The sequence below is a fragment of the Chiloscyllium punctatum genome, chromosome 10 (assembly GCF_047496795.1).
Source record: "Chiloscyllium punctatum isolate Juve2018m chromosome 10, sChiPun1.3, whole genome shotgun sequence".
In the NCBI taxonomy this organism is placed as follows: Eukaryota; Metazoa; Chordata; class Chondrichthyes; order Orectolobiformes; family Hemiscylliidae; genus Chiloscyllium; species Chiloscyllium punctatum.
Genome location: NC_092748.1, coordinates 19689240 through 19709035, shown reverse-complemented (window position 1 = coordinate 19709035; position 19796 = coordinate 19689240). Strand labels below are relative to the sequence as shown.

At 46.5% G+C, this 19796-nt stretch overlaps 1 protein-coding gene across 4 annotated transcripts in view; it reads right to left on the bottom strand.

Annotated features, from left to right (window-relative positions):
• LOC140481932 (receptor tyrosine-protein kinase erbB-4-like) overlaps positions 1 to 19163 on the bottom strand; it is a 1043042-nt gene extending 1023879 nt beyond the window's left edge. For all 4 annotated transcript variants that reach the window (XM_072578639.1, XM_072578641.1, XM_072578642.1 and 1 more), the window contains exon 1: positions 18767 to 19163. In XM_072578639.1, the coding sequence (XP_072434740.1) occupies positions 18767 to 18842 (76 nt within the window). In that variant the 5' untranslated portion in view covers positions 18843 to 19163. The remainder of the gene's footprint in view (positions 1 to 18766) is intronic.
• Positions 19164 to 19796: the final 633 nt, after the last annotated feature.

The following is a 19796-nucleotide window of genomic DNA, read 5'->3' as shown; positions in this document are numbered from 1 at the left end:
AAAACTATCCCGCAGCATTATAAGACGGGGCCCTTTCAGTTTCTCGACAACCTTAAGTCCAGGTGTTTAGTTCTGATTACATATTCTTAGCAGAAGCTAATATGATTAATTATGCAGCTTCGTTCTTGGAGCTAGCAAAGTGGAGATGGATCTCGTATATTTCATGACATTGCATTAATATTTTGCTCCCTTTGGAGACCCAGTGCCAATGGTGCCAAGTAAACTCAGTTGGGCTGAAGAGCTTGACATTTATGATTGATGGTGCTGCTTTGACAGAGGATATATTAAAATACCACACAACTCAGAAATCCACTGTTCCATATTTAGCAGCATGCTGGTAAAGGAAATTATCTTAATTATGAAAGAATTATTCCTATTCTTGAGTACCCATGAAAGATGAGTAAAGCTTCATAAATCTAGCTAATGCTCTGTGCTGAATGGTCACAAAGCAGTAATGAAACCATCTGCCCATTTCCAGGACAAATGAAGAACTGACGAGCTGAAAATCCACCAACATGCAAATAAATTCAGTGTCACTCGATTACAAACCAGCAAAATAAACTGGTTTTCACACCTCATGTATCTCCATGGGGCTTCAAAGGTCCCTGCTACGGAGGCAAGAGACTAGAAAGGCTATTTCTTCTCTTGGGTCTCTTCTGTCATTGTTCATTGAAATCATAGCTGATCTGTGCCTCACTCTATATATTTGTATTTGACTCTTTGACTTAATTCTTGTGGTTAACAAGAAAACTAATCCACCTCAGATTTAAAATGAAGAATTGAGCTTGCTTCCATTGTAATTTGTCGAAGGGAGTTTCAAACATCTGCCAGCCTTTAGCTAAGTGTTGCTTAACTTCATTCCTGAAACAGTTGGATCTAATTTTTCAACTTGCTTTTCTTGCTTTTTCACCATGGACATCCTCAATTAGTGGAAGGTGTTTTTTTCTCCCTCTATCTACCTCATCTGGTTGTAATCTTTGATCAAATCCACCCCCCCCCCTCCCCCCCACCCCACTTAACCTTCTAACTTGCAGTTTTCTGTGATCTCTCCTCGCAGTTTATCCTTTCGTGCCAAGGTACCATTCTATTAAATGTACACCCTATTTCTTCCTTCCTGAGATGTGGTGTTCAGAATTGCTCTGAGAACTATAGGTGATGTCCAGTCAGGGGTGTTGGGTGACTGTGACGTAACTTTGACCAGCTTATGTTCTGCTCTTCTGCCAGTTCGAATGCCTGCCCATTAACTCAGCTCTCTATCCCTGCCCTTCAGTTAATTTCCTCAGCAGCTCAGTAATCTGCCTTCAAATCCACGAGCTTCAACTTGTGGCAGCAGTCTCTTCTGAAGAACTTTCGTCAAGTGCTTTCTGGAAGTCCACGTCAATCACATCCATTGGCTTGTTCACTACCATAATCTCCTCCTCAAGGTGAAATATTTTCAGGTATGTCAGGTATGACTTACCTTTACAAACTCATATTGGCTATCTCCGATCAGGTCAGAGATTTCAAGGTGCTCAGTTACAGTTTCCTTAATTTTAGTAGCCTTAATTACAGAAATTCACCAAGGTTCCCTCACCTCCCAAATCTATGAGCACTACCATAGAAAGGCAAGGGCAGCAGATACAATGGGAATCCCACCCCCTGCAAGTTCCTCTCCAAGCCACTCACTACCCTGACTTGGGTGTTGCCATTCCTTCAATGTCGCTGGAATTCTCTCTCTAACAGCTTTGTGCATGTCCATAAAGCACATGGACTGCATTCAAGATGGCAGCTCACCACTAGCTTCTCAAGGGTAACTGGAGATGGGGCAATAAATGCTTACCTGGCCTGTGATGCCCATGCTCCGTTAACGTGAATTAAAGTAAGATACCAGCAATTTCCCAACAACAGACGTTAAACTGATTGAGCGATAAATCTCTGGGTTCCCTCTGTAAATGTTCTTAAATAATAGATTGACAGGCCCAGTTTTCCAATATAAGAGAATGATTAGCACATCAATAAGTACATCACAGAATCACAGGAGTGTTATGGTGCAGAAAGTGGTCATTTAGCTCAACATGCATGCACCAAATCTCTGAGCATTTTGACTTAGTACTAGACTCCTGGATTGGCCATGCTAAATTGCCCATAGTATCCATGGATGTGCAAGCTGGGTGGATTACTAATTGGAAATGCAGGGTTATAGAGTAGGGGCTCTTCCAAGGATTATTACTGTAGACTTGATGGGCTGAATGGCCTGCTTCCATACTGTAGGGATTCTTTAATCCCACACGTTGTTTCAATTTAAATAAATCATCCACTACCCTCCTGAATGCCTCAATCAAACCTGCCTCTACCACCTTCTCAGGGAGTACATTCTCACCCTGAATGGCTCGCTGTGTGAAAATGTTTATCTGACAATACATTTGCTTCTGCTGCAAAACACATTTAAAATTGTACCCTCTAGATCTTGATCCATTCATAAGTGGAAATAATTCTCCATCACCTCTGTCCAGACCATTTTGAATCTGAAAACTTCTATAAGGTGTGTGGACACAGTAAGTCAGGAGAATCTCTATGAGTGGCCGACCTCAGTTAGAAATAACCCCAATGTCAGGAGAATATAGTCTGGTCTTCTGAAGCATGCTCATCCTTTTTTTTTGAAACACTGGGTTGAAACTGCCTAGCTGTAGGAATTTAATTCCCTATCATATTGTTATCGCCGTTGTTACTTTGTTAAGCTTACATTAATTGGCTCTGCATCTGCACTAAATTGCACATTAGTTTTCTTTGACTCTCTGACAATGCTGACCCCGTCCCTGACTGTAAACGCTGCTGCAAAATAATTACTCAACATTACTGCAGCTTCCTTATTCTCATTGACCGTTCCCAGTTTTCAAGCAGCTGACATTGCTCCCAACAACCTTCATTTCCCTTATGTAAATACAAGTATTTCTTTTGATAGTCCTCTCAAATCTCGTTTTGTCCCTTTATGTAGCTTTCATTATCTGTTTTAACTCCCTGTGGTGTTTTATCTTGCATCTTTTCTACTCACTAGGATCTGTGGTATGTTTCACAATGTTTTGACGTTTTTTCTTGTAATGGCGTTATGGCCACTTGGAATATCTTTGGCTGTGGCTTTTTTGACAAGTACAACTCTTGTCTCTTTAACATTTAAACTGGCTTTTGATCACAATAAACTTAGATCTTCCACTCACCTATTGTTAACAGATGAGTGCAGTTTACAGCGGATGACCTCCATCCCATTGTATTGAAGATTGCCTTTGTCAATCAAGAATCTTATTAACTGCTTTGGATTCCTCCATTCCAAAATATTGCTTTGAACCTGATTGTAGTAGGGTTGCTAGTTAGTAAATATTCATATTCAGTTGTTCGACTGTTAGCTAAATCAGCCTCATTACTCATTCTGAGAGCTAACATGGGTTGCCCTGTCATTAGCTCTATGACACTTTGTTGCACAGAACTATTGCAGACTTACCACAAAATACATCTGCGATAGCCTGCTCATGTCAACCTATGTCAAAGCTAAAATGACTTGCAAATTCATATCCCAAAGTTGTCCACTACCAGCTGGGGAAATGAGACGACAGACTCAACCCAGATAAACATCCTTCCCAAACTTCAAATAATGGCCAAAACTAACTCAGTTAACATCAGTGCTGTTAACCAAAGTGTTTGTAGTAATTGCTAGGCTTCTTCATTAGACTGAGTGCAAAATGATTTGGCGTGAAGCAAATACTGAACTCTGACCTTACATTGAATGTAAATAAGTTCCATAGTGTTAGAGAAGCAAGAAGGTGAGACATGGAGATTCTTCTGAACAACTAATGACAAAGTGACACTGTACAAGGGTTTGCCAACTGGATGTTCAGTGGAGTGGTGTGGAACTTGACAGCTGAAGTAGGTGAATGTTTACCACCCAGAAAGGATGCATCTGTGCTGGAGATTGGTGATCCTAACTACTCTAAACAGTTTCCATGGCACAGATTGTAGGGAGACCAACTCCACACCACAAGTGGGTATGTGAGGGATAACAATTTTCCAATTTATATGGCAATCTGTGCTATGAATTTACCATGAGCATATCTCATGCATTTAGCTGACACGTTTATTTGAATTGCTGGTCTGTGTTTTCCCTTTCCCATTACCCAGTTCATTATATTTGAATTTGAAAACTGGTGGAAAGCCTGTTCTGGTGCATGTGTGAACTCTGACTTACAGTGGGAACCCATGTGGGATTAGAAAAAAGGTTACTTCTTTCACCACAGTATGCAGCAGCTCAGCGTTCCTCTGCAGTATTTCTCTCAATGAATTCAGAATCGCTGAAATGAATGCAGCTCTGATTCCTGTAGTGAACAATGTCCACTATTGAGACTGGAATGTCGGAAACTCAATCTTTCCAGGTTCCTGTCATAGCAATGCAACCATCTTGACTTAACGCATTTCATAAACCAGTTGTGAAAGTACCTTTCGAGGTGCCAAAACATCACATAAAATTGTCGCCACGTTTTGACCTTCAGGAACTGCCCCTCACATTAATCTTCATTTCAAGATTCTGACAGAATCAACAACGTTTCACAGCAAAACATCAAGAATAATGTTTCCCATCTCAGAGTATTGTTCTTTAATTCAGCATCACAGCGGCATGAGTGAACATTGTGGGAAGGAGAAATGGCGCTATATCTCTGGTGGAAATTGGCATGCATCTGTCTGCAGTTCTTCATAACAACTAAGAGGAAGACAATGAAGAAATACAATGCAAATAACCAATTTTCTGGGTCACTATTAGGTGCCAATGGAAACCCGAGGATATTGCATAAAAGAAAAGCCCACAAGGTTTTCCTGGTGATGCCCTCTGCCGTGACCATTCCAAAGGAAATAATGGCAACTTGATAGAGTGCACTTGGCACTTGTTGACATTGCAGTCCAGTGGGAGTTAGTGTTTTGAGGAGAGGAGGGGAGGAGACTGGGCACACTTTTGTTTTCAATTACCGACGTTAAATAATGTTAGGATCTCCTTTCGGAACAGATGGCTCATCAGCAACAATCACAAATGTGATACTTGTCTGCTATGGGCACTTGTGTTATGGAGCCAAATCGAGATAATAGATGGAAATGCTTATCAGCTTCATAACCTCTTCTCTCCTCGTCATTTTTCACCTACTAGTGAGCAGAATATCCTGCTGATTCAAAAGGAATTGAGCCACTACCTTGACCATTGCTGCAGCAGGATAGTTGAGACCTTTTTGAAAGATTCAGAGACATTCAGAAAGCTGGACAGTCTACCACTTTTAACAAAATGGCTAGTGGCTGAATTGTATGTTCTCTTTTGGGCGAGTTTCTCCCTCCCTTCCTGAAAAATTGAATCCAACTGGATATAGTGTCACACCACTGTTTGTACAGTTACAGGCAGGAGAGCCCTGTGTTAGATAACAAACAGCAGTAGGGAAGGGGTTAAAGAGGACATTATAGAGATCCATAAAATCATGAGGGGCATAGATAAGGTGAATAGCAAAGCTCTCTGCCCTAGGGTTGGGAGTTCAAAACTAGAGGGCATAATTTTTAAGAAGAGAAAGACTTGAAATGGACCTGAGGGGCAACTTTTTCACACAGAGGGTGGTTTGTATACGGAACAAACTGCCAGAGGAAATGATAGATGCAGGTACAGTGACAACATTTAAAAGACAGTCAGACAGGTACATGAATAGGAGAGGTTCAGAAGGATATGGGCCAAATGCAGGCAATGGTGACTAGCTTAGCTTGGGAAACTTGGTTGGCATAGGTGGGTTGGACTGAAGGGTCTGTGTCCATGCTATTTGACACTATGACTCTATGGAATCTGTGCCTGTATTACAGAATTGCATTTAGAACTGCAGACAGGCACATGCTGATTTCTACCAGAGGCAGAGTACCATTTCTCCTTCCCACAGTGTTCACTCATACCACAGATGCAAACAGTTGCAAAATACTCATGCTACCTGAAACCTCAGAGACATTACCCATTATAGGTGCCCTCTGATGGGTCTCAGCAGATTGTAAGGAGTAAATAATTCCTTAAATATGCACACATAAACCAAAAAATCATGATAGTGTGACTGCATCATAGCAACCGTGTTCCAGAATGAAGACATACCTGTGGACATCATTGGAAGACCACTTTCATGCTCAAAAATAGAACAGAAAACTAAACATCAAGTGCTTTGCAACTGAACTGAGGCACCAAAAAGCCAAACCTTGCACACTGAAAAAAAAGTTTAAGTCTATTGCATTTCCTGTGATTTTCACATTGAAGTCAGGCTTGTATGCTTGACATGGACAGGCAGGAGGCTGGAAGAACACACCAAGACAGGCAGCATCAGGAGGTGCAGAAGTCAACGTTTCGGGTTTGTCCCTTCTTCAGGACTGAGGGTGGGTGTGTGGGGGGAGTTGCAGATAAAGTGGGAGGTGGAGGCAGGGTCTATCCTTGGCCTCCTCCATCACCTCTGACATGACCAACCTTGGCCACCTCCATTGCCAAAACAAGCCACAATTGGAGGATCAACACCTCATCTTCCGCCTGGGCACCCTAGAGCCCGGAGGACTCAACATTGAGTTCTCCAATTTCAAATATCCTCCCCCCCCCAGCCCCTGACTCCCTTCCCAGCCCCTCCCCCTCCCCCTCCCTTCCACTGCTCCCTGCCACCAACTGGATTCATTCTTCCCATTGATGAACCAGGTTGTGCCCTCTGCCTGTCTTCACCTATCCCCACTTCACCACCCTGCCCCCTGCCTCCCCCTTTATCTGCAGCTCCCCCCACACTGAACCCCAGTCCTGAACCTGAAACATCAACATCTGCACCTCCTGATGCTGCCTGGCTTGCTGTGTTCTTCCAGCCTCCTGCCTGTCTACTTTGGATTCCAGCATCTGCAGCTTTTTTGTCTCTAACTAAGTTTGTATGCTTGACGTGGCAGGTATATTGTAAATATTACGAATACCACAGTTTAATGGAGTCATACACGTTGTGTGGGGAGAAGTTGAATTTTATTGCTTTTCCTGTTTTGGGACTGTTCACATTGTTCCCGGTAGAACCGCATACCCGGACTCTGAATTCATCAAATCTTGGCCAGAGAATCGATTGCAATAATTTCTCTCTGTACTTCTTCAACATTCATTCTGTTGTCTCACAAGGTTAGATCCCTTGTCTACTCCTACCTATCTCTGTACAGTACCCCTCAGTGACAGGTGTGAAAGTACGGTGTCAGTTTACACAAGTGTACTGGTAACACCCAACTCTACTTCAGCAATGCTTGCCTTGATTCCTCCACTGTCTCTACATCATCGGACTGCTTGTATAACATCCTGTACTGGATAAGCAGAAATTTCCTCCTATTCAATATTCGAACACCCAAACAAACTCCTTTCCCTAGCCACTGACTCCATGAAAACTTTCTACAGCTGGAACAGACCTCAGGCGACTGTCTGTGTGGAGTTTGCACGTTCTCCCCGTGTCTGCGTGGGTTTCCTCTGGGTTGCTCCGGTTTCCTCCCACAGTCCAAAGATGTGCAGGTCAGGTGAATTGGCCATGCTAAATTGCCCATAGTGTTAGGTAAGGGGTAAATGTAGAGATATGGGTGGGTTGCGCATCGGCGGTTCGGTGTGAACTTGTTGGGCCGAAGGGCCTGTTTCCACGCTGTAAGTAATCTAATCTAAACCTGTCACAGTCACAGTTTACAATGTGACCCCAAGATGAGTTGTCTAATCATATAATGGTGCCGTTGCCAGGACTGCTCATTTCTATCTCCCTCACTCCATTCTGGATTCAGCTCATTGGCTATTGCTATCCTCATCCATGTCTTCCTTATCTCCTGAGTTAATGATTCCCATGCACTTCTGGTCATCCTTCCTGATTTGACCCAATGTAACCATGAAATGCCCAAGCCCTTAATTGCGCAGAGTCCCATTTACCCGTTCTGCCAGTGCTCTCTGACCTCCATCGTCTCCCAGCTAAGTAACAGTAATATTTTCAAATCTTGTTTTCCAATCTCTCTCTGAGCAAGCCCTCCATATCTTTCTCTTCTCAAGCCCCACACTCCAACTTTAACAGTCATGCCTTCAGTCAGTGAAAATCTGGAATTCACTCTTTGCCTCTTGATCTAACTTACCCTTTTAAAACCCACCTTGAAATGTACCTCTTTGATACAAGCATTTGGTCATCTGTCTACCTATTGTTTTAGTCATAGAGTCACAGAGATGTCGAGCACAGATACAGACCCTATAGTCCAACTCGTCCATGCTGACCAGACATCCTAAATTAATCTAATCCCATTTAGCCCATATTCCTCTAAACCCTACTTATTCATATACTCATCTAGTTGCATTTCAAATGTTGTAATTGGACCAGCCTTCTCCACTTCCTCTAGTAACTCATTCCATACACACACCAACCTCTGCATGAGAAAGTTGCCCTTAGTTCCCTTTAAATCTTTCCCCTCCCACCCTAAACTTATGCCTCTGGTTTTGAGTTCCCCTACCCTAAGGAAAAGACTATTTACCCTAGCTGTGCCCCTCATGATTTACACACTTCTATCATGTCACCCCCCCCAGCCTCCAATGCTCCAGGGAAAACAGCCCCAGCCTATTCAGCCTTTCCCTTCAGCTCATACTCTCCAACCCTGGCAACATCCTTGTAAATCTTTTCTGAACCCTTGCAAGTTTAACAACATCCTTTCTATAGTTTCTGTGGCTTGTGTGTCAAATATAGCTATACAATGCTCATGATAAGTCTTTGACACACATTCCATCACATTAAGGCATAATATAAAAGCAGCTTATTGTTGTTGCATTAACTCATTACACAGATGCTCATTATAGGCCCTATGAGCCAAGCATTTTCTGTTGTTGAAATGATAACATGTTATTTCAGTAATGATCGAAAACAGCGTACCATCTCCTTAAAACCAGTAAAAGTAGAAAGCATTGTGTGAAAGGGCTTCTGTTCTGACTGAAAAACAATCAAACTGGTGGTGTTTATTTCACAGCTTTTAAGCACACTCAATTGTACAACTGACAGCGAAACAGTCGATTTCCAACTCCTGTTCTCCCACCACCCCTTTCTCGTTCTCAAAAGCTTAACTATTGATCATACTACAGCCTCGAGACCACAGAGGTACAGGGTGCACTTGTCACTGTACAAGTGAAACAGGGACAGAATCGAAAGCTGTTCTTGCAGCAGTCTGTGTGTCAGAGGCACTCATTTCTCTGACTGGGGGGGGGATTAAACTGGAAAGCTCACTTTGTTAACTATTTTATTACCTGCCTCCAAAGTGCCAGAGATATACCATGGCTGGAAACACAGCTCCAGTTTCTATTTATATAGCACATTGACATGCTTAAAGCTTGCAAATGATAGTTTCAAAACGTTATACATAGGGCCACACAAGGAGATATTAGGATGAGCAAGAGGCAAGTTTTAATGTGAAAAGTAGATGAAGAAAATGAAGGGAACCTTAGGGGGTCTCAGCAAATGATGGCAGGATCATCGACAGTAGAATGATTAAAAACTGCAAGGGGCCAGACGTTGAGGAGTGTGTCAGGGGGCTGTTGGCGGTTATAAAAATAAGGACAAGTGAGCCCATGGAGAAAACTGAACATATATTATTTACAAGCAAATAACTTTTGCATATCTGCTTATTGTGTGGCATCAAGTTGGTGTTTGCTCAAAATGCTTGACTGGAGTTACCCCGTTTATAGCAGCACGCTCCCAGAGGATCCATTTGCTGCCTCACCCTGGATTGCTCTCTGACAACCAAACACTGACTCTGCCCATGGTACTGAAGGGTAATCCTTTCTCCAGAGAGGGCCACCTCTGCTGAAGCATATTGCCATTTGCTTGCTGCCTCTGTTGGCAGCTCACCTTGTCGTCGGGGATCCTTCTGCCAGTGGAAGTAAAAATAAATGCCCAGCACTTCAATTCGGCACAGCTACGCACACTCGCAACGCCTGGTGCTTGGGAATAGTACCAGCCTATCTCCTTGTCTTCACTGATACATGATGCATCGAACACAGGTTGTCCAATGTCACAGACTTGACAGTGCTCTGTCCTGGATTGATTAAACCAATGCCTGGTGAAAATTACATATTGCTGTGTAGAGAGCACTGCAGCAATGGGCACAATGTTAGCCTTCAATGAAGAAATGGCATTCTGTTGTGCCAGCCTTCATGTCCAATTGATTGGGCCATTTAGTTCTAACACTGAGTTTTTATTTTAATAATTTCTTAGTATCCTTTGCAGTCAGAGCGGCACATTAGCTACTGGAGAGGGACAAAGCCTTCTTCCAGCTGCACCTTATTGAACTAAAGTGAAAACCCACACAGTTTTCCCACACGGTTAACATTGCAGCATGGTCGTGCTGTTGTGGTCAACCGACATAAGACAAAGAAATAGCAGCCCGGCTATTCAGCCCATGGAGTCCGCTTCGCATTCAAAAGAAATTGGCTGATCTGATACTAGTCAAGTCCACTCTCATGCTTGTTCCCCATAAACCTTGATTCCCCTTGCTGATTAAAAATCTCTCTATCTCCAAACTTGAAACTACCAGCCTGGGCAGTCTTCATTATAATTCTGGCATTTACTCTGGGCCAATGCGCTGAATTCTGTTACAGTGTCACATGTTATTGTTGTTTCAACACGGTTAGGGTCGGGGGAGGTGGAGGTGTAGTTTATTTTCTTCCCTTCTTAAATCCTTAGTATACAATATTTTTTTGGAACATTTAATGGTCCCGTAAAGCTGGGCATCTCCGCAGGGGCTGCACTCAATCGGCTTCTACCACGAAAACGCCTAATTTCTTTTCTCTCAACGGCTTCGTTTTCCTTCTGCAACCCGCTCGATGGATTTTACAACAAGAGCTAACAATTTCTCATTTCATAAGCAGTCGGTCGTGTTGCCTTGCCTGCGCTCGCACGGAGAGAATCGCTGTTTAACGAGGGTTTTCTGGGACTGCTCAGTGGATCACTCCAAGCCACAATCTCAATGGTGTTCACTTACCAATAATAACATGCGGCAATAAACAGACTCCACAAGGCTTGACGGCAACAATTTCGTTCACTTTAATGGTCTACAGAAAGTAGCGGCGATTTTAAAACGATGACTATTCTCTTTTTTTTGAAAAAGGCGTTTATTTCAAGTCATTGGGAAGACAATAAAGTTGCTAAATGGCTACAGTGCAGGTTTTGTTCCTAGAAGTCTCAGCTCACGGACAGATTCACTGGACTCATTGGAAATTTCATTCTCACTCAAAATCTCGACAAGGGGGCTGTGTGAATGCACAGTCCCCAGCAGCATGGACCATCGGAGGCAAATGCTTCTTTTGTGTTTGGGTGTGTAACACGGGGAAGGGGGAGGTCAGCCCAGACCCAACGGCCCGGTACATGCCGCCATCAAATCATATTCTGAAGTGAACGTATTTATCAAAGGAATTGGCAAACATGCAGGCTGAGAATTCTCTCTCTCCCCCCCCCCCACACCCCTCTCCTTGGTTAAATGGAATTAACGGTTTGCCATCAGTGGTGCCCATAAACAAAACTCACTCTGACCGATGTAATGTTCAGCGGCGCACACTTTTGTAACAATAACTGAGATCACCTTCTCCGTACGAGTATTGTCAGAAGTACAAACTGCAGCCAGTCTCAGTAGAGCGCTGATTTTAGAATGTGTCTAACGGCTTGGTCCGTCAGAATATTGTGAAAGGTGGTAGAGAATTTCTGTTTGAATTGATTCCAGTGACTCGCGAATCTCGGTGTTTAAAGAGGTGGAAAGTTTGAAGTGGATTCGGTTGTCCTTAAGAGATTTAATGTTGCTTCAGTAGCAAGTTCCCCCCCCCCCCCCCCCCCGCTCTCGCATTGAAAGAGAGCTCTCTGCAAAATGCCTGCGGAGTGGACAGTGGTTTGACGGTTCGCTCACGCTCACAAGAGTTAGGAACCTGGCTTCCTTGTCGGGTCGTCTTGCTAGTCACAGAGACACAAATCTTGACTGGCCCTGTGGGATTGGGATTACTTCTCCCCTCCGCTATAGTGCACAGCCTAAAACAAAAAGTTGCTGATTTCGTGTGAAGTCTCCCAGGATGTTTAGATGTCACAGTCCTGCTCCAGGTAACAGGATCTCTCAGAGGGTGGACAAGACTTCAAAAACCGCCTCTTTCCACTACCGAAAGGGCATTTTGTGGATAAAGTGGTCGCAGACAGGGGATCCCGTGAATAGTAAAACCTCTTCCCCCCCCCGCCCCACCAGACACACACACACGACATACAGACACACACTCACACAAAACCACACACACACGATATACAGACGCACACACACAAAACCACACACACGACATACAGACACACACTCACACAAAACCACACACACACGACATACAGACACACACTCACACAAAACCACACACACGATATACAGACGCACACACACAAAACCACACACGACATACAGACACACACCACACAAAACTACACACAGACACACACACCACACAGACACACACGATATACAGACACACACTCACACAAAACCACACACACGACATACAGACACACACTCACACAAAACCACACACACGACATACAGACACACCACACAAAACCACACACAGACACACACACCACACAGACACACACGACATACAGACACACACTCACACAAAACCACACACACGACATACAGACACACACTCACACAAAACCACACACACGACATACAGACACACCACACAAAACCACACACAGACACACACACCACACAGACACACACGACATACAGACACACACACCACACAGCCACACACACAGCCACACACATGACATACACACACACATACAAAACACACAGACACACACGACATACAGACACACACGACATACAGACACACACACAGCCTCAAACCTGAACTTTCTTCCCAAGCAAGTCGTGCTGGGAGATTGTAACCTTTACATTGACCGACTCCAAATTTCTCCAAGTGGAGCCCGCCGGGCGGCGAAGAGTGAAATGAAGGAGCATTTATTCGAATTCAGATTTATTCGAGCTTAAATTTACAACCGGCAGATGCGTGGAGTAGATTCCGGGAGCAGTTCGATTTTAGCAGTGTGAGATTCTACCATCGACCCCTCACCTTTGACTGTGGGGAAGGCAGGCAGCCGATTGCACGGCCCGGTGCTCGACGGCTTCCCGCCTGGGTCAGTGGTTCACTTGGGATTGGGAGAGGGGATGGAGAAGAGTTAACGCTGCGAGAATCCAGGGGAAGCGAGCATCCGAACTCACCCAGCAGCAACCCCCTTCAGAATCAATTCGCCCTCAATAGCTTAGGGCCAACAATTTCCAGACGATGGCAAAAAAAACCCCAAAACTCAGGGCAGAGAGGGAGGAGGGTTAAGGGGGAAAAGTTAGCACAGGTTCTCACAATGGGGTGGGGGAGGGGGTGGGAGATTGTTGAATGGAGTGCTGAGGGTCAGTAACGAAGGACATATAAGAAGACTTAACTGGGAGCGAAGGAGTTTGCAGTGAATTGGTGAAGGCGTGCTCTGTGGCAGAACTACTGTGAGTGTGACCACTCTTCAGAGAGGGACAGTAGGTCACTCCCAAGCCCAATACCTGAGGTTTTCCCTCACAGAGAAATGACCTTCTTAGAAAGCAATTCGCCCTCGGCGCAGTTCCGCTCTAAACCACCCTTTGACCTATCTGATATAAATTACATACACGTTCCTGCTGGGAGAATCATCTGAAACGTTCAACCGGTCTTTGAGGCTCATAGAGGCTGTCCCCTTCATTCACTGCAGAGTCCTCGATTACAAATGATCACAGTCAAATGTTGATCAAAGCTGTCTGGGATAAACAGGGTGGAGCGGGGTGGGGGGACGCAGAGAGTGATCTACTAGGAGCTGAACTATCTCCACATACAGTCCTGCAAAACCCTACTCTTTCTAATGGACTCTCCAGGCCAGACTAGTGAGCTTTTACTGTTATCATCTGAGTGGGTTCAACTTTTTATTTTACCATCCCCTCCCTCTCTCGCGGTCAGACCGCGCGACAAGAGCCGGAGGGAGTCCACACGAATCGTTATTTAGAGCTTCATCAATTTTACACTCAGTCCCTGGCAGCTCGTTACAAAAAAAAATGAGCGAAACAGTTACACTTTCAGCGGCGTTAAAAGGCGAGGCCTGCAATCATATCACAATCATTGACCTTTCAGAATTGTGGAAGAAAGAGAGAGAGAGAGAAATAAAGCCTGATTCCCGACAGGGAGAGAGGTCAATTCCTTCACTGCACGGTTAGGATTCCCCCTCCTTAGCTGTGATTTATTGAACAAAGATAATCATTTGGAAGAAAATATTGCCTCCTTGCTTTTTTTTTCCCACACAGTTCAGATTCCAGATTTCAAATGTGCATCAGGAGGGTTTTGTTACGTGAGTGAATATACGGTCTTCAGTTCAGACTGATCTGAATTCCTCTGATATCCGTAACAAACCCTGCTTTAAAGTGACACACACCTTTAAAGTGCGCCTCCTGACTCAAGAGACAGGGCTGTGCTCTTCCAGCACCACTCTAATCCAGAATCTGGTTTCCAGCATCTGCAGTCATTGTTTTTACCTCGGTGATTTCCACCCATCTCTGCCGAGTGCAGTTACCGATTCTGGCTGTCGTGTGCACCACCTCGGTGGTAGCGATTTGCACTTTTTGAATATCTGGGCGAGAGAAGGACGTGCATCCGCGCATCCTTCGCCAGCTCTGGAACCCTGCCCTCTCTTTGTGTTCCCGGTGGTCAGGCACATTACCCGCTGCCTCTCGATTTTGCAACAGCAAATGCATAAAGACCATTTTAAAAAGCAAACCGAAAAGAACCCCCAACCCAACGGCTCGTCAGTGTCCAGGGCTGCAAGAGGAGGGCGTTGGAGGGCCTAGCAGCACTGAGACGAATTGGGAAGATCAACGTTAAAAATCACACAACACCAGGTTGCAGTCCCAACAGGTTTATTTGGAAGCGCTAGGCAACCCACCTGACGAAGGAGCAGCGCTCCGAAAGCTAGTGCTCCCAAATAAAGCTGTTGGCATTATAACCTGGTGTTGTAACACGGGCATGAGGAGAGAGAGCAGCCGAGAGTTAGGGTAGTGGGTTCAGAAATGGGAATTTGGGGGTGGGGGGGGTGGGGGGTGCTAGAGCGAACACAAAGACAGGGGCAGGGTGACCACTGCGTTTCTGTGTTCCAGCTCCTGGCGGTGAGGGTGTGTGTGTGAACGAGGAAGATTTCTCTGATCTTGTTCAATCTGGCCACAATCTGCCGGCCAGGCCCAGAGGGGAACCATTAGCCCTCACAGGAACCCTGGTGTCATGAGGATTGAATCATAGAATCCCTCCAGTGTGGAAGCAGGTCATTCGGCCCATTGAGTCCACAGCCCCCCCACTCCCCGAGAGCATCCCATCCAAACCAACTATCCTTCATTTCTCACAGCCAACCCACCTCGACTGCACATTCCTGCACGCTATGGGACAATATAGCGCAGCCAATCCACCCTAACCTGAACATCTTCAGACTGTGAGGGGGAACCTGGAGGAAACCCACACAGACACAGGGAGAGTGTGCAAACTCCACACAGACAATCGCTGGAATCGAACCCAGGTCCCTGGTGCTGTGAGGCAGCTGTGCTCCAGGAGGAAATGGACACACACAGTCTCCTCAATATCCCCTCCCCCGCGGGAGGAGGGGTGGTGGTGGTGAGGAGATGAAACAGTGCTCGCAAGAGGGAGGGGGAGTTCTATCAACGCTGCACGCTGCACGGTAAAAGGGGTGCACAGTCTATACTGGGGCAACCAAAGGCATTGACCCATTTAACAGACTGTGGTCAGTGCCCAGCTCGGCTTCAGGCTCCTGCTTGTTGCATTCAGGGCTGGGTCGCACCCTCCCTACTGTCCAAGCCCACCACAGATTCCGTAAGCAAAACACCGTGTCAAGGCTATTCCAGCTCCAACGGGAAAACCTGCTCCCCCCCCCCCCCCCCCCCCCGCCCCCCGTGCCCGTTGGTGCCCAGCTCAGGTCCCGTTCTGCATTTCAAAAGGGGCACTCCTCGCTCCTTACAATCACGCCTGGCAGAGCGAAAGCTACTTCCCCCATCCCCGGTTCTCAGACAGCAGCCCAGCACCCAGAGAAGGGCTGAGTCCAAAACCCTTCCAGGTGCGAGACATCGAATCGTTGCCTCAGATTGGAAGAATGTGGTGGTGGGGGGGGGGGGGGTGGGGGGGGGCTAGGGTGGGGAGGATGGGTGATTACTCCTGACAAGTTGGCAAGCAGAAATCCCAGGCTCTATCCCAGTTGAAGCCAGCAAGGGACCCTGCTGTTTCCCAATAGCCAACAGTCCCACCTCAAACCAGCCAGGAGAACCCCCTCTTGTCCCGCAGATTCACTCATCCAATCACGCATAATCCTCCAGTGTTTATAATCATTGTGCTGCCATACCATCAGTGACTGTCAGAGGGACCGGTGATGCTGAGATATGCTCCCTTATTCAGTGCCTAGAAACATCCATCAACTCCTCAAAGCGTGGAGGGTGACTGGGCAGTGGAGGGCGGGGGGAAGGCAGCTGACCCTCTCCCAGTCCTGGCTCCACATTGACCAGTGTTGACAAGTAAAGACACTCAATCAAATAAATAAACAAAGACAACATCTTTATCACAGCCGTCCCTTGCCCTTGACTGACTGCCTGCTCGGTGGGACGGCTCAAGCCTTTCGGAAGGTACCGGGCTTCTGCCGTGCTCAACAGATCTGACCCAGATTACCACCCCCCCCCCCCCCCGCTACCCCGCACACACACACACACACACCAACCCACCACAACCAGTCTAGGGGAAGGTAGTTCTTCATGTCAGGCAGTGGCGGGGGGACAGGAGGGCGGAGGAAGTGCAAGGGCGACAGCCAAGGCTATGGGTGAGAATGCTCAAGGCAGGGAGGGGGAAATGGGTGAAGGGAAGAGAGCAGAGGAGATGTTCAGGACTGCGTCCTGTACTGTCAGTCAGTGTGAGTGTGTGTGTATGTCTGAGAAACTGTCATTTCAGCACTATTAAGTTGGCTTTTCTGGGGTCAGGCACAGCCGCTAAAAGACTGACACAGAAAGGGAGCTCACTTTGTCGCCTTCTCCGGCTGAGGACAGACAGACTTGGGGCAATCTCTGAAGTACTCCCCGTCTCCTGTGGTTTTGTGTTGTCTGTGTGTGTGTGCGGGCGTGTGTCTGTGTGTGTATCTGTATGTAGGTTTGTGTATGTGTGTGTGTTTGCGGGCGTGTGTCTGTGTGTATCTGTATGTAGGTGTGTGTCTGTGTGTGTATCTGTATGTAGTTGTGTGTCTGTGTGTGTATCTGTATGTAGGTGTGTGTCTGTGTGTATCTCTCTGTGTGTGTCTGTGTGTGCGAGCGTTTGTGTCTATGTGTGGCTGTGTGTCTGTCTCTGTGTGTATCTGTGTGTGTATCTGTATGTAGGTGTGTGTCTGTGTGTCTGTCTCTGTGTGTGTCTGTGTGTGTATCTGTATGTAGGTGTGTGTCTGTGTGTATCTCTCTGTGTGTGTCTGTGTGTGCGAGCGTTTGTGTCTGTGTGTGTCTGTGTGTCTGTCTCTGTGTGCCTGTGTGTGTGCCCAAACACAGCTCACTCTCACTGGGGATGACAATGCACAAAACCCTCCGTCAATAACGGCTGCCCCCGATCTTGCAAGTCCATGTTTCGCCCGAGAATGAAAGCGTCTCTGAGATTCTCTCTGATTTTTGTTTTTGTTTGATGTGGCTGGTGATGGAGTTTGGGGGGCCTGATTGGAGACGCTGCTGTCTTACAAAGCTCCAAAAGACACCAAGGCGGCTCAGTCCCCGTCTAGTCCCAACCGGGAAATACATCTTCCAGGGTCAGCCCACCCGAACGTAGCCGAGCCGTGACTTCAGAAAGCGTGACACTTCACTTACTCGTTTCGCATCTTTAAGAATACAGCGCTCCTATCTAACTTCAAGCGTGTCGAACAACGCAAGGAAATAGACGCTCTCTTTTCTCTGTTTTTTTAAAAAATATTCTTAATCTCAAAGCAATTCATAGCAACCTCGACACTCTCTGGCACTTCGGGAGTCGCCTCGGGAAATATCTCCCTGCAATCTTTAAGAGGTTGCGAAGTTCCCCAGTGGACTCCAACCAGCGTTCAATCCACACTCTAAAGGCAACAGAAGCGCTTATTTTCTGCTCCCTGTGAATTGTCAGTTCCCTCCACTTGAGTCTGTTACACGACTCAAAAGTTGCAGAGCCCCGGGAGGAGGGGAACCCTAGCTTCAGGAAGAGAGAGACCCCGACGACACAGAAGAAATCCTCACAAGCTTGAGGTGGGGGGGAGACAAAACTCCGGCTCAATACCAAGGGCTTGTGAAAAGGAGCAATTAACGATGCTTTTTTTTGTCGCCTGACAACACTGAGAGACAATTGGCATTGGTACTACATTTGTATGCCTCTTGGAAACTGCGGGGGGTGGGGGTGCTTTTGTGTTGGCACCACAATAACAGACACAGACAACCATCGCAAGACAGGAGCTAGGGCGCTCGCAACTCCCGCTGGAACAAAACTTTTCCCTCACACCCAACTTTGCCATGTCAATAACCGGACCAGACAGACCAACACAACAAGCCGGAATAGGAAGGCGCTAACCAATACTAAACACCCCCCACCCCTTTACACACGCACACCCACAAATACAAGAAAGGACAGTGATGTGTCTCCTACCTGACTGTGAAATTATTTCCTGCACCTTCAGCGTTGTACAGATAACACTCAGAAACAGAACCGCGGCCAACTTCATTTTTCCCCCCCCAGTTATTTTTCTGCCCCTCGCTGCGGGAGCGACTGCAATCAGCGCACGCTTCTGTGCATTCAAGGCAAAGATTACATGACTACCCAAATGTATCCACGGAAAATGTCAACTTTAACTGCTGCGATTCTCGTTTTGTCTTTTTTTTTGTTGTTGTTTAAGCTGCTCCCTCCTGTTCCCTCGGTGTTTGTGTTTTAAATTCAGAGCGCTGTCTCCCGCGCTGGGTTTAGTTCTTCGGTCCGATCTGTGTGCCAGGCTGGCTGCTCATTCTCTCTCTGTCTTGTCTGTGCCCAGTGTAGCTCTGCTGGATTGGTCGCTCTCGTCCAACAGAACCATGAACAAATTCCACTCCTGTGCCCCTCCCCGCCTCCCCCCGCCACCTCATAACTTCATTGGCCAACTCCCCAACGCCGGCACCTGCCACCTCTCTCACCATTGGCTCGTCCGCACGTCCGTCAAGGAAAGTCAGCCACGCCCCCTTCACCCCCCCCCCCCCCACTATCCGGGCAGGGCATTCAGGGATTTGTAGTTACAAGTTTGTTAACCGAGCCTTCACACGCTGCTACTTTCCGACTGGGAGTTGTCGGTGCTGACCTTTCTTGTTTTGCTTGGTATAGTTTGCAATGGTCACTCCTCGGGATAATGGCTCGGGCATATAATGGGATCTGGGTCCCGAGGAGGGATGTAGAAGCGCTACCTCTCATCTGGGAGTGTGTGTGTGTGTGTGTGTGTGGGAGGGTGGAGGGTGACTGACTTTGAAATGTGTAACAAGTGTCGCTCTTAGACTTCATGTCACACAAACCGACCAACCCACAACAATGTCTTTTCACATCCCAGGTACAAATCCTTCAGTACACTGGCATCCAGCGGACTTGCCATTTCTGAATGCATACTTTCGATTCCTGTCGGCGGTTTCCCGTGCATTCCCCCAGTATAAGATAACCT